Source organism: Rhipicephalus sanguineus, chromosome 4, assembly GCF_013339695.2.
Source record: "Rhipicephalus sanguineus isolate Rsan-2018 chromosome 4, BIME_Rsan_1.4, whole genome shotgun sequence".
Lineage (NCBI taxonomy): Eukaryota > Metazoa > Arthropoda > Arachnida > Ixodida > Ixodidae > Rhipicephalus > Rhipicephalus sanguineus.
The window spans coordinates 98,304,932-98,317,011 of NC_051179.1; the positions used below are offsets into that span (position 1 = coordinate 98,304,932).

Below are 12,080 nucleotides of genomic sequence, written 5' to 3' on the forward strand. Positions count from 1 at the left end.
ACACGAAGGGGGGCTTCAGGTTCCGACATGTCGCTGGCTCTGTCGACAGACAATTTGTCGACGAAATGACCGAGGCATCCACGAATTCCAACAGCTCTACTATACCACATACTTCACTACACATGGACCATTCGTCACCACGATCACGACCGGATCCTATAATAGGTCATGACCAGCTGCTGGTGCTCACTGATCACGGTGATGATGCCCTTGTTCAAGAACTCTCAAGAACTTCTTGCACACATGCACACGGGTTCGTGAAACGCGCGTGCGTTCTCGGGACACGTATAAGCACTACATATCAGCTTACCGCTTCTGGTGTTGGTAATACCCAACCGTAAACAACTGGTTATATAGCACATATGCGGCTCTTCAATATATATATATATATATATATATATATATATATATATATATATATATATATATATATATATATATATATATATATGTGTGTGTGTGTGTGTGTGTGTGTGTGTGTGTGTGTGTGTGTGTGTGTGTGTGTGTGTGTGTGTGTGTGCGTATACAATTTATACAATTCTTTAGCGTCATTTTGTACGTGTCGCTAAGTAAAAAAAGTTACGCCACATTCACCTACCCGCCGCATGCTTCGCATAACATCGACTCCCACGGTACGTGCGATCTGCCGAATTTTTTGTTGTCCGGTCGTAGGTAGATGTCGCACACGTCTTCGTTTGAAGCTATTTGCATTTGTGTGAAAGTTTATTCTGCCTATGTTTACGATACTGGAGGCCTCAAACATTGTTTTCCCTGCCTATTTTGGCGCCTAAAACGAGCTCTTTTAATGCGTAAAAATCCGGCCTCTATTTATCAGACTTCGATGCGCTTATATGTCGTCATCCTCTGAGCCGAGAGAAAGAAAACAAATAAATAAAGTGAGAAAAAAGTTAAGAAAAGTTTACACATAGATAGATAGATAGATAGATAGATAGATAGATAGATAGATAGATAGATAGATAGATAGATAGATAGATAGATAGATAGATAGATAGATAGATAGATAGATAGATAGATAGATAGATAGATAGATAGATAGATAGATAGATAGATAGATAGATAGATAGATAGATAGATAGATAGATGCTAATGCTGTGGCCGGCGGCCCGGCCTTCGTCAGAGAGACTATGGTTATAGGCTGCAGTCGTTTTACTGCCGTTGGATAATACACCAGTTTCCTCTTCCGAAGTGGAACAAATATACTTAGGAATGAGCGCACACAGCGCCAAAGGTATGCGAGTAAGAATATTACATTGCCCGCCGCGGTGAGTCAGTACATCATGCTGCTGCTTCTTGTGACAAAGTAGCGCAGTTGCCTGTGGTTACAACTTCATGTGCAAGGAAGACATAATAAGACACAATTAGAGATGGTACCAAACTGGTCTCCCACACAGTGGCTTCTACACCTATCGGTTCCTACGAAGCGTTTCAATCACAGTTACTGCATTGTATTTATGATGGAAATGGTACACTGCTACCGACTATTTCACCTTTTTTAAATACACTTTGCAGTGTTTAAGCACGAATAATTCGATAAGTGTTTTGAAATATTCAACGTACGGAAGGCATATATCATGGCAAAGTCAGTGATAAGATGTTGACGCCCTTAGGTCAGAGCATCTACGCCATCTTCAAAGACCTGTGAACGCCACTACTTGGTGGGATGAAAAAAGAGTCAGCGCTGTTCCTAGTACATAAATATACAAAAAACGGTATCATTGAAGTTCGTTCAAAAGCTGTTAATTGTGCTTTGTTGCCGCGTAAATTCTTCTTGTAAATTACCGTTGGCATTTTCTTTGTCCAGATGATTGGCGGAGAGATGATGCGCGCATTGGACCCACGAGGCATACATTCCCTCGACGGCTACGTACCAGATGACAAGGACGAGGTCATAAAAGAATACACGAGAAAGGCGCTGTGCTTGCGGAAATCTCACAAATCAGTTGTGAGTAGTCTTAACGCACCTTTTGCCTCTTCTAACCTCTCCCACACTATATATATATATATATATATATATATATATATATATATATATATATATATATATATATATATATTAAGGGCTCGTTATTCTTGGTATACACAATATTAATGAGCTCTCTCTCTCTCTCTCTCTCTAAAAGCGAAAAATGAGATGCGAAACAGTTACACGCTATTCTACCTCTTGTGCACACTGGTATTTGCCGCAACATCCGCTGATTGTCACGTTCGACTGCTACATAGTCTAGAAAAGATGCAATATTTTAACGGTGCGTGCAGTTGGATGAGTAGTTTATATGTATTTACAGTAGCAGAAAATGCTATGGTTGACGACACATAAGATAGAGATAGGAAGTGAAAGGTGCGTGCTAAAAGCCTTTATGTTCGAAAGGGAGAAGATAAAATATATACATTTTGTTTGCGCTATTTGAACACTACACCACTGTGGCCACACTCACCACATCGCGTTAAAAACTCCAAGATGATGTGTCTCAGAGGCATGCAAAGTATCTACGCGTCACCTACGCACGTCATCTTTACCGAAAAATTCTAGTTTTCCTTCATAAAACATGCTTCGAATATCTCAAGAGAAACAGTGCTTTCGCTTGTGCTTGAAATCCGCATTCTTGGCACTTAGTGCCTATTCTCTTTTGTGGTTTTAACTCATAGTTTTCATGGTTCGTATGTCTCCCTGGCAAGGCTCAAACATTGGCAAGGCTCAAACACGGCGTTCTCGGCACCCAACAAGTTTGTGAAACTGTATCCTCGCATCAATGCCAATGTTTATCAGGCTGCAAGAGGCTGCCAACAAAACACACGAAGCCGAACGCAGAATGCATAGCAGATTTCGTTTACGAAATGTTGACATGTGACAAGAAGTAAGATATGACAGACGCGTTTCTGTGCTGACGACCGCGCAAGGAAGCACGCGGTCGAGATTAAGGACAACGTGCTTTCAAGCACGTATGCTTCTGCGTGTGCGTGCGAACCACTTCTGGGCGAATTTTAACCTTTCAAAATGAGCGAAAGCAACGTTGCACGCGATGTACTCGAAGTATTTTTATAATCGAAACGGGGACTTATGCATATATTAAACGCCGATATCCTTGGATGCACCTGAGCGACTATATCTTGGAAATATGTCCGGCATGATGTGATCCATTTTGTCATAGTGACATAGCTATGTCGTAATGTCGCCAGCGCTGGCAATTGGAATATGTTTTCTGTAATTTCCTTGTACGCATCTGCCCTTTGATATTTCTATTTCTCTTTGCCGTCAAATATATAGCCATTTCTGACAAATATTTCAAACGTTTGCACGGCACTAGAGGTACACCAAAAAAAAAATCAAACAAAAGTGGGAGAACCTGTTGAGATTATCCTCTACTGTACCGGTCCGTAGTGAAAGACTAGACACTTTCAAAGCGCTGTCGTGACGCAGCTGACGCATAGTGCTATAGCCCATTCGTCTCGTGTCCACGAAGATGGACATCTGCAGCATTGCTTTCACTAGATAATCTCAAATAAAATTAGCCCTTTTACATCATGCTGCACCTTAAATAATGATCCCTTGATCGAAGTGAGCATATTTAAACACATGGGAGTCAATATTACTAATCGACTGTCGTGGAGTAACCATATACGACGCTTGTTCCTCCGGGTCTAGAGAACTAGGGTTTGTTAGACAACTAAGAAACGCGCATCTTAGATAAAACTTCTTGCATATGATACATTTATTCGACCCCGTCTAGAGTACGTAGACATGCGTAGCCTGGGACCCGTATTTTAAAAAGGATGTTCATAAACTTAAATGGCCCAAAGGAGAGCGGTAAGATTCATCTCTAATGCCTATCGCAATATTGATTCATCTTCATCACTTATGGCTACTAACAGCATTTTACTCTTGAAAGAGCGTAGAGCTAACGCCAGACTGAAGTTTCTTTTCCTGCTTCGTAATCGGCAGTTTAATATCGATCCCAGTAAATAAATCTCTGCCTCTTCTTCCAGGAAAGCCAGACATGCTCACAATCATGATCTGACACTATACTTTGCACGTTCTAACCTTTCCAAACACTCCTTTTTTCCGAGAACCATTAGCGAATGGAATACACTGCCTTCAACTGTTTTTCGTGAACCTGGTATTCCCGACTTTGAAAAATGCATGAATCTTTTTGCGTAAGCAACACTGCTGATATTACCATGCTAGAATGTGTCATCTTATTAATTCAGCTGTGTAGATTTACATTTTTGTGCTTGAAACTGTTTCTAAAAATTTGTGAACTTTTTTTCTAGAAATGTATGTTTAAAATCCTAGTTAGTATTACTTGTTCTTCAGTAGTAATGTGTATTCTAACTTGCTGTATAACTTGCTCCCTTTTATCGCCCCTCCTGCTTCGTCTACGGACTGCAATATGTACTAAATAATTAAATAAGTAAGTAAATAAATAAACAAATCAATAAATAAAAATACATTTTCAGGATCAATTTTTCTTGGGTTAGTTCTGATGACACGAACATCCGCAAGCGTCGGGTCTGTCTGGAACTTCGTTCACCTTTCTACGTAGAGATGTAATGCCATCACGAAGTCACTGAAGAAACAACAGATAACAATAACGTGGGGAAAACTATTGTCACGCTAACAACATGAAGAGTTAAGGCTGGCGTAACGACCTTCCTTAATTTCTATCAGTTATTTCTTCATTTCAATAAAAGTCTCGCGAGAACACTCATCGTTTCCTTTGTTATGTAATAATGCACGTAAGTGCCATATCTCGAGTGCTGTAGCCGCCACATTCACATTATTTCTACTTGACTTGTTTTTGGACACCAGAATATTTGTGCAAATGAAAGCGAGCGGATTGTTCTGGAGTCATAGTGTACGTTGTTTTCAGTTACGGCACGCTCTTGTCAAACAAATAGGTCTATTCACTTTAAAAGCTGTTAACTCACATTAGGTGCTGATAGATGTAACGGACTTGTTACGAGTTTGTGCCGGTGTTACGATCCACTAAAAAGCGACTGCCAGAAGCGACGGAGAGACTCCGTATAAATGACTCGTTAACCAGCAGATTCCGGGCCTAAGTATACAGCGCATACGGACATGGACAAGCGTGCGTGATATCCGTATGCACTACAAAGTGCATATGAACATGACGTAAAAAGAAACTAAGTCAGTGCAAAAAAAAAAAAGAAACATTCAAGATTTAACTGTTCCACTACGTTTCCATATATACTAAACCCGCCAATTTTATTCTCGCAAATGCTTTAAGATAACAATTTGTGTAATCTATGTATTCCATAGAATGGTGCCTATTTTCAGCTGTCCTTAAGTGGTCAGGAAGAAACGTTGAGCGAGGAACTGGACAGCGTGAACCTGTTCGACCTGGTGGGCACCAAGATGGCTTATGACGCTATGGATTCCTTGGTGCACGAATACAGGGACGAAACTCCTGCAGGCCTGAACATGTCAGCGCAGCAGCTGTTCTTCTTCAACAACTGCGTGAAATGGTGCACTGAGAAGAACTCGGAAGAACCATCCTACGCAATACTGCGTTCGCGTTGCATAATGCCACTGATGAACATGCGGGAGTTCTCCAGTGCTTTTGGTTGCGCTGCCAAAACACCAATGAATCCACGGGAGAAGTGCACATTTTGGTAGTAAAATATGCACTGCTCTACCTGCTTTTAAGCATGCGTTGGTCATGTTTCTTCGTTAGTGTTTACGAGACGAAAAAAAAAACAGTTCACAAGAAATAGGTCGAAACACATCTGTATACGCTACACTGGAAAGATATTGTCGTGCAATAAATGCTTTCCAAGATCAACGTCTTTAGTGATGAGTACTTCACAACGTGTATTTCACGGTTCTATACAAGCAGACGGTCAGCAGGCTACCTCATAAATTCATGCATGATGAGGGTACTTCTCCTAAGTGGAAAGGCGGGCGCGGAATGACTATGGGGGAGGCGGGAAGTGCTGTCCCTGCCGGGGCGGAACCGTTTCTCCTCACCATTATAACTTACTGCGCTGCGTACCATGCCGCCTCGATAGCGCAGGTGGATTGCATCATCCATGGCAAGGGATTTGCTGCGCCTTGCTAATGCCAATACAGAATCGCCAGACCAAGGATTCCAGGGAAGACTGCATTTGTTCAAGCTTCGTGAGTAACGCGTGCGGTCCATTGCCCTACAGCAGGCCGGGCCACGTCGCTGACTGCATTCTCGCGAGCTTGTGTATTGCTGCACTTGCCCAAGGCAATGAATGTCACTCCATAGCTCGGAAAGAAGATGCTCAAAAAGGCGCCTCTCCATTGTTTATTGAAAACTTTCTCAGGTGAGAGAGAACAACAATTCACAAAAATTGGCCACCGTGATTTGAGCCGGCACCGTAAATCGCGGATAAGGAAATGCAACACTGAGGTGGCGTGAATATTCCTTTTTCGCTAATATTATTTGTACTTGCCTGATGTGCTTTTCTCTTTAGCTCTTACTCCACGCGAGTAACACTTTTCAGGGTGATACAGTAATATTCAAAGACCATGCGGCTCAAGCATCTTTTGATCGAATGCTCTATGACTGTCTCGATGCAAAAAATGTCTATGCAGAGCATCAGCCAGTAGAAGGCTACTGTCCTGAATTCCAACCAACGGTGCCGACGCCGACACCGGAATTTCTGCGACACGAGCTCTCTAACGCTATCGCGTTAAAATTATACTTTTATTTTGATCTCAACACTATCGTACATCAAGTACAGTCAAAGTGACTTACGATTGTGAAAGGCTTGCCGTGCAGATGGTTAACCAGCAAAGCACGTTGAAGAGAATCGCTGCGGCAGCATGTCCATCGACGCTGTCGCTATCAGTTATTTCAGAGCCTTCAATGTCCAGTGAAAAATCCTCTTCGTCAAGGTACACGGTCTCTTCGAACATCACTGTCAAAATCAATATAAAGAATTTGCTGCGACGAGAGCTGCCTCGCCTTTTCCGCGTTCTGGGCACATAAAACACTTTGCTTGCAGTGTGCTGCCACCTGTCGACAAAGTAACAAAGATGCAGTGCAGCGCAGACTATGAAAGCAACACACTGTTGTATTCGACGACGTTGATAGCGGGGTTGCTGATCAAATTTCGCCAGCTGGGGTTAACTATCGTAGATATACACATAGAATATCAATCAATCAATCACGTTTATTCTACGCCGTAATGCTTCAGCTGAAGACAAAACTGAGCCCGCAACGCGGCCGGTACTTCGTCATAGTTCACGATAGCCGTGGAACGAGCGCAGCCCCGAATGACTGAATGGTCGCTCGCAAGATTCATAAGCTCTTTTCTGGCAATATGTTAGGCGTTTACTTCAGAGTATCACCTATATATTACGAAGGCCCTGATATTATTCAGTTATAGAAGAGGACATTTCGAGCTAACGCGACACGTCGCGTATAATGTTATGGATTTCATACACTACAAAAACAACGACGGATATTATATACAAGCGAAATAGCGCGTGTTTCGCGCTATTTCACTAACCTGCGTGGCCACAGAAAACTTCGCGGAGCTCAAATGTGTACGCTGTGTACCATCATTGACAGCACGACTTGCCCAGGGTGCTTCACCACATACTTTCACGAAAACTTCGCGCCTCGCAAGAAAGAATCAAACTTATCTTGACACGGAAGGCCCGGTTTGTTCATGGATTCACGAAACATGCAAAGTCGTAGTTTTTCTTTCCAACCAACGCGTTGACAGTCGGGCTAGCACAGCCCAGAGCCGTATATTCCTTCGGAGAGTTCGGCGGAGGGGCGGAGCCAACAACCATCCAAATTTAGCGGCGGCGCTGTCCGCCATTTTGTGCCGCGGCACTGTAAGCTCGCGTTGGCGTGCGCCCGCAACGCTCCGTCTCTGGCGAACCCTTTCTTCAGCGAGTTAAGGGGCTCATATACTCCAGCGTAACGTCGACGCGCGCGCACGCTCGGCACAGTGACGCTACGCTAACAAACGTGCAGCACTCTATAGGCCAACGCGCGATGCGACTGACGCGCCCAGCGTCCGTCAACGCGCCCCGGCTGCATCCGGCGCGAGATGCGACATGCTGCATTCCACGCCGGCGACGTTATCCAGACTGAACTGCGTCTGTGTCTCTACGTGAAGAAGGGACGCCGAGTGCGCTCAATTGCGCATGCGTCAAGGCGACGTAGTGCGTCGCGCAAGTGGGAGTATAGAGTGCTCTGTTTTCGCGTCAACGTAACGTGACGAACCTAGCGTCGCCATCTCCCTCCGCCGCGGGCTGACGCGAACGCACGTCGGAGTATAACAGAGCCTTTAGAGCAGCCTACTGCGCTGCAAGCCCCCATTGCGACGTCCGTGCAGGTCCACGATGTTCCACGCAGCCGACACGTGCACGAACAGCAGCAAAGACACACCAGGTCGGTCACAGAGGAAGCATAAATGCCGACAGCGACGTCACGCGTACAGCATCACGAGAAACCTCGGCACGAAATGGCGTCGGCGGCGCGGAAGCGCGCTGTTGCCAGACTGTAGTGCAGCAGTTGCCAGACTGGCGGCGAGATCAAAAGAGCGCCGAACTCTCCCAAAGGGAATATACGGCTCCTGCACAGCCGAACTAGGGAGTGGCTGCCGGTTTATCGTCTGCTAACCCTCCCCCTGACATCCGCTTGGTGGCTTGAAAGTCTACGGCCATTGCGAATACTGATGTATATGCTCTGAGGTGTGTGCTGACGCTACGTCAGACCATAGCCAGTGTTATCGACGTGCCGGTACGCCCACGATATGCTCACAACTACTGCACTCACAAAAAATTGCACCATCTCCCGCTAAAGGGGACAATGATGTGGTGCGAAGCCGGAGCACTTGCATCATCGCGTTCCGTTGGCGTTAGTTGGGCATGCTACCGACCTCGCGTCGTGGAACGCGAAGAGGAAAGCTACGCGCATCGTGTCTTCCCTGTAGTCTGGCCGTTAATTCTCACAGAGCGAGCGGGGAACGAGGTCGTCAGGCGCGCGAGGGGGGCAGCGTAGGAGAGGAGAGGGAGGGGGAGGGGACGCGCATGCATTGGCGCTCATCGCGGCTTTGCGCAGGAGAGGGGGAGCGCAGTAAGGGTGGTCACGCCGCACACCACCGCCACCGGATTAAACTCCGCCATAACATTCTTCTTATCTAAAACACGTCGATCCACCTCGTAACGCTTGGGTCAAAGCCAAGAAATTCAGCATACAAACACTTGTTGACTCCTTTGCACGAAACCGATCCCCACAAAGCGTGGGATCTGCCGCATTTTTAGGGGCGAAGCTCCTTAAGGCGGCACCCGTTCGTCCCTCGTAGTCGTAGTCGTAGTCCGTAACCAGTCTTATTTTACGCTTTGACCTCCAAGGTGGTGCCGGTGGGAGATTTTTCCTGTGCGTTGTTGAACAATAAAAAATTCGCAGCGGTAGCTAAAAGCCGACTTCTTCTGTCTCTCATTCCCACTAGCAGCCATTCCTTACCTCCAAGGTAGTGCCTGGTGAGATTTCTCCTGTGCGTGATTAATCAATAACAATTTTGTTCAAAACGCTGTTGATTGATGAAATAAACCAACGAAAGACGCCAGATGTTTTGTAAAAGCAAAACGGAAGAACGCCAGATGTTTCTAAAGCAAGAGGAAAAGACGCCAGCTGCTTAACGAAAGACGCCAGATGTTTTCTAAAGCAATGGTTTTCTAAACAATGAAAATTAACAGCGTACATGTAAAATTAAAGTCAGCTGCAAGTCGTCATAACTCATCGAACCTTTAGTATAAACGCGCCCTATCTCACGTCGGTGATGATGTACTGGGCAGAATTCACGGAAGATTCACGGTTTACCGATGAACCTCCGCAGCTTCGCCCACTCATCATCATTCACTCCGTGGAAATGCTGCGATTTTTAGATGCGAAGCATCTTATGGCGGAGTTCAAACCAGTGGTTTTGGTAGAGTGACCTAGAATAGGGGGAGTGTCCAAAGCGCCGCGCGAATACATGGGAGGAGCGAGGCCCTTTTGCGGTGAACTTCCGCGCCGCGGCGCTGCCGTGCCGGACCCGTGGGCTTTCTCCGCGGCGGAAGCCGCGTCAAAGCGGCGAGCGTCTGCTACGCGCGTGATATTTTGGCCGCTATTAGCTAAAATTGCGGAAATTTGGGCAATATTTAATACTGCGTCACTGCAACATAATACAGCAGCGACTCATCACACAGAAAACGCGTTTGTTAGTTTTTTTGTTGTGAAACGGGGATTTTGTATATATTCTTTGAGATGGTTTGTCACCGCATTGGTCCACACTTCCGCGGCTGTTTGAGGAACGCATCCTGCGCGCACTTCAGCGTGAGAAAAGGCGCTTAACTTACTTTCGTGTGGAATGACGAACGAAAACTTGCTGCAGGAAAGAATAAACTGGAGATAACCAGGAGAACGTAGCACATAATGCACGTAGTAACTAGCTCATGCATGCTAACGCGTTTGCACCCTTCATATCCTATCTTTTATTTCGTGCATTCGATTTGTTTTACAATGCTGCCTGGCGCTCTGCTGTTTCAAGCCATTTCATGCAAAGCCGAATGTGTCAGTCGGCGTGGCCGCGGTACCAAAAGTAAAATATTACTCGCGTCTCGTTCACGTGGTATACACGAAAATTAGCCCGGAGGGGCGCGAATGTACGTATGCCCAACACGACCGATAGGTCGTGTTGGGTATACGTACATTCGTGCCCCTCCGTGCTAATTCACTAGCTGCCCCTCCGTGCATTCGTGCCCCTCCGTGCTAATTCATCACTAACTTGACATGCTTGCCATTTGCGTAACGACTAACAATAATAATATGGAGTGTGGCGCGCAAACCCGCTTTCTGTAGCCAGAAATAATTCTGACGATGTGTGGTCTGACGATTTGTTTCCGTCAGGTTATAAAAAAAACGTGGTGGTCACCTGTATCGATGTAAACATGTTAGACTTACCGATACATTTTGAAGAACTGACCGCATAGGTAAAATGTATGCGAAAAAATTACATGAAAAAAAAAGACATGGTCTCTTATGCATTCTTATGCATTCGCCTGAGATGACTCGAAAACGAAAGCCATCTTTTTCGTCAGTCGATGCATTGATCCTCCATCGCCCCTCTCCGAAAGCTTTCTTTCTTTCTTAAATTACAGGCCGCCGAAGAAATCTGAAGGGTGATCCTCGGGACCCGGTGCATTGCTGTTTTTATTATTTTCTTTGTTTTATCTGTACATAACGGGGTTTAGGACTGCCGACAGGATCGAAGGCATTGCAAGCTTTCTGCACCTCACCTGCTTTTACGTTGCCTCTGTGATGGGCCCCCGATCACGCAGGCAATGCAAAGCGACCGTGTCATGTGATGGCGTCATCATATGACGTCACGTTGAATGACGTCATAGTGACGTGACAAGTTCTGTCGACGTCATCGCGTGATGATATTGTACATCACTCGTGTTGGCTACGCGGGACGCCGACGGTCGATTTTCGTGTTTCATGAGGCATCTAAGGCTCTACCTTAAAAAAAAAGCAAGACAAATTAAAGTAAATGAAACGATAACAGTGCATCATCGTGTATGCCTCACTTCACGCTACGAGCGATCGCCCGAAAACAAACGTGATTCTCAGTTCAGAGCAGCTGATTGCACGCGTCTGCAGGACAAAAGAGGCTTGCTTTACCCGTCTGGTCATCTCTTTATATTTATTCAAGAGATGAGCAGACTCGCTATTTAAGTACTCCGGAGCTTCAGCACGAAATTGAGGTGGACGCTATATTGAGGTCATCAGGAAAAAGCGGGATATTGCGGTCGGGTGCCCTGTTGGCACGCACTCAACTGCCGCGGAAACAATTTTATTTTATGTAACTACTCGTCCACATCTTTTTGTAAAGTATTTGAACCGGGCGAACGCTAACCTCCGAGAACCGTGAAAACATCTGAAGTAGAGAATAAGTTGTTTCAAACTGTTTTCATTCGTATATTACTGCATGTTGCATTTTTTCAGGCTATAGGTATATAGGGGATCTCTGCATTTCAACAATTTTCTGAAGTGATTGAGTTATTACAC

At 45.3% G+C, this 12,080-nt stretch overlaps 1 protein-coding gene across 1 annotated transcript in view; it reads left to right on the forward strand.

The window, feature by feature from the left end:
* Window positions 1-12,080, forward strand: part of LOC119391432 (endothelin-converting enzyme-like 1) — a 144,452-nt gene that overhangs the window by 90,051 nt on the left and 42,321 nt on the right. The window contains exons 5-6 of the mRNA XM_037659112.1: window positions 1,823-1,963; window positions 5,318-5,497. Coding sequence (XP_037515040.1) covers window positions 1,823-1,963; window positions 5,318-5,497 — 321 coding nt within the window. The remainder of the gene's footprint in view (window positions 1-1,822; window positions 1,964-5,317; window positions 5,498-12,080) is intronic.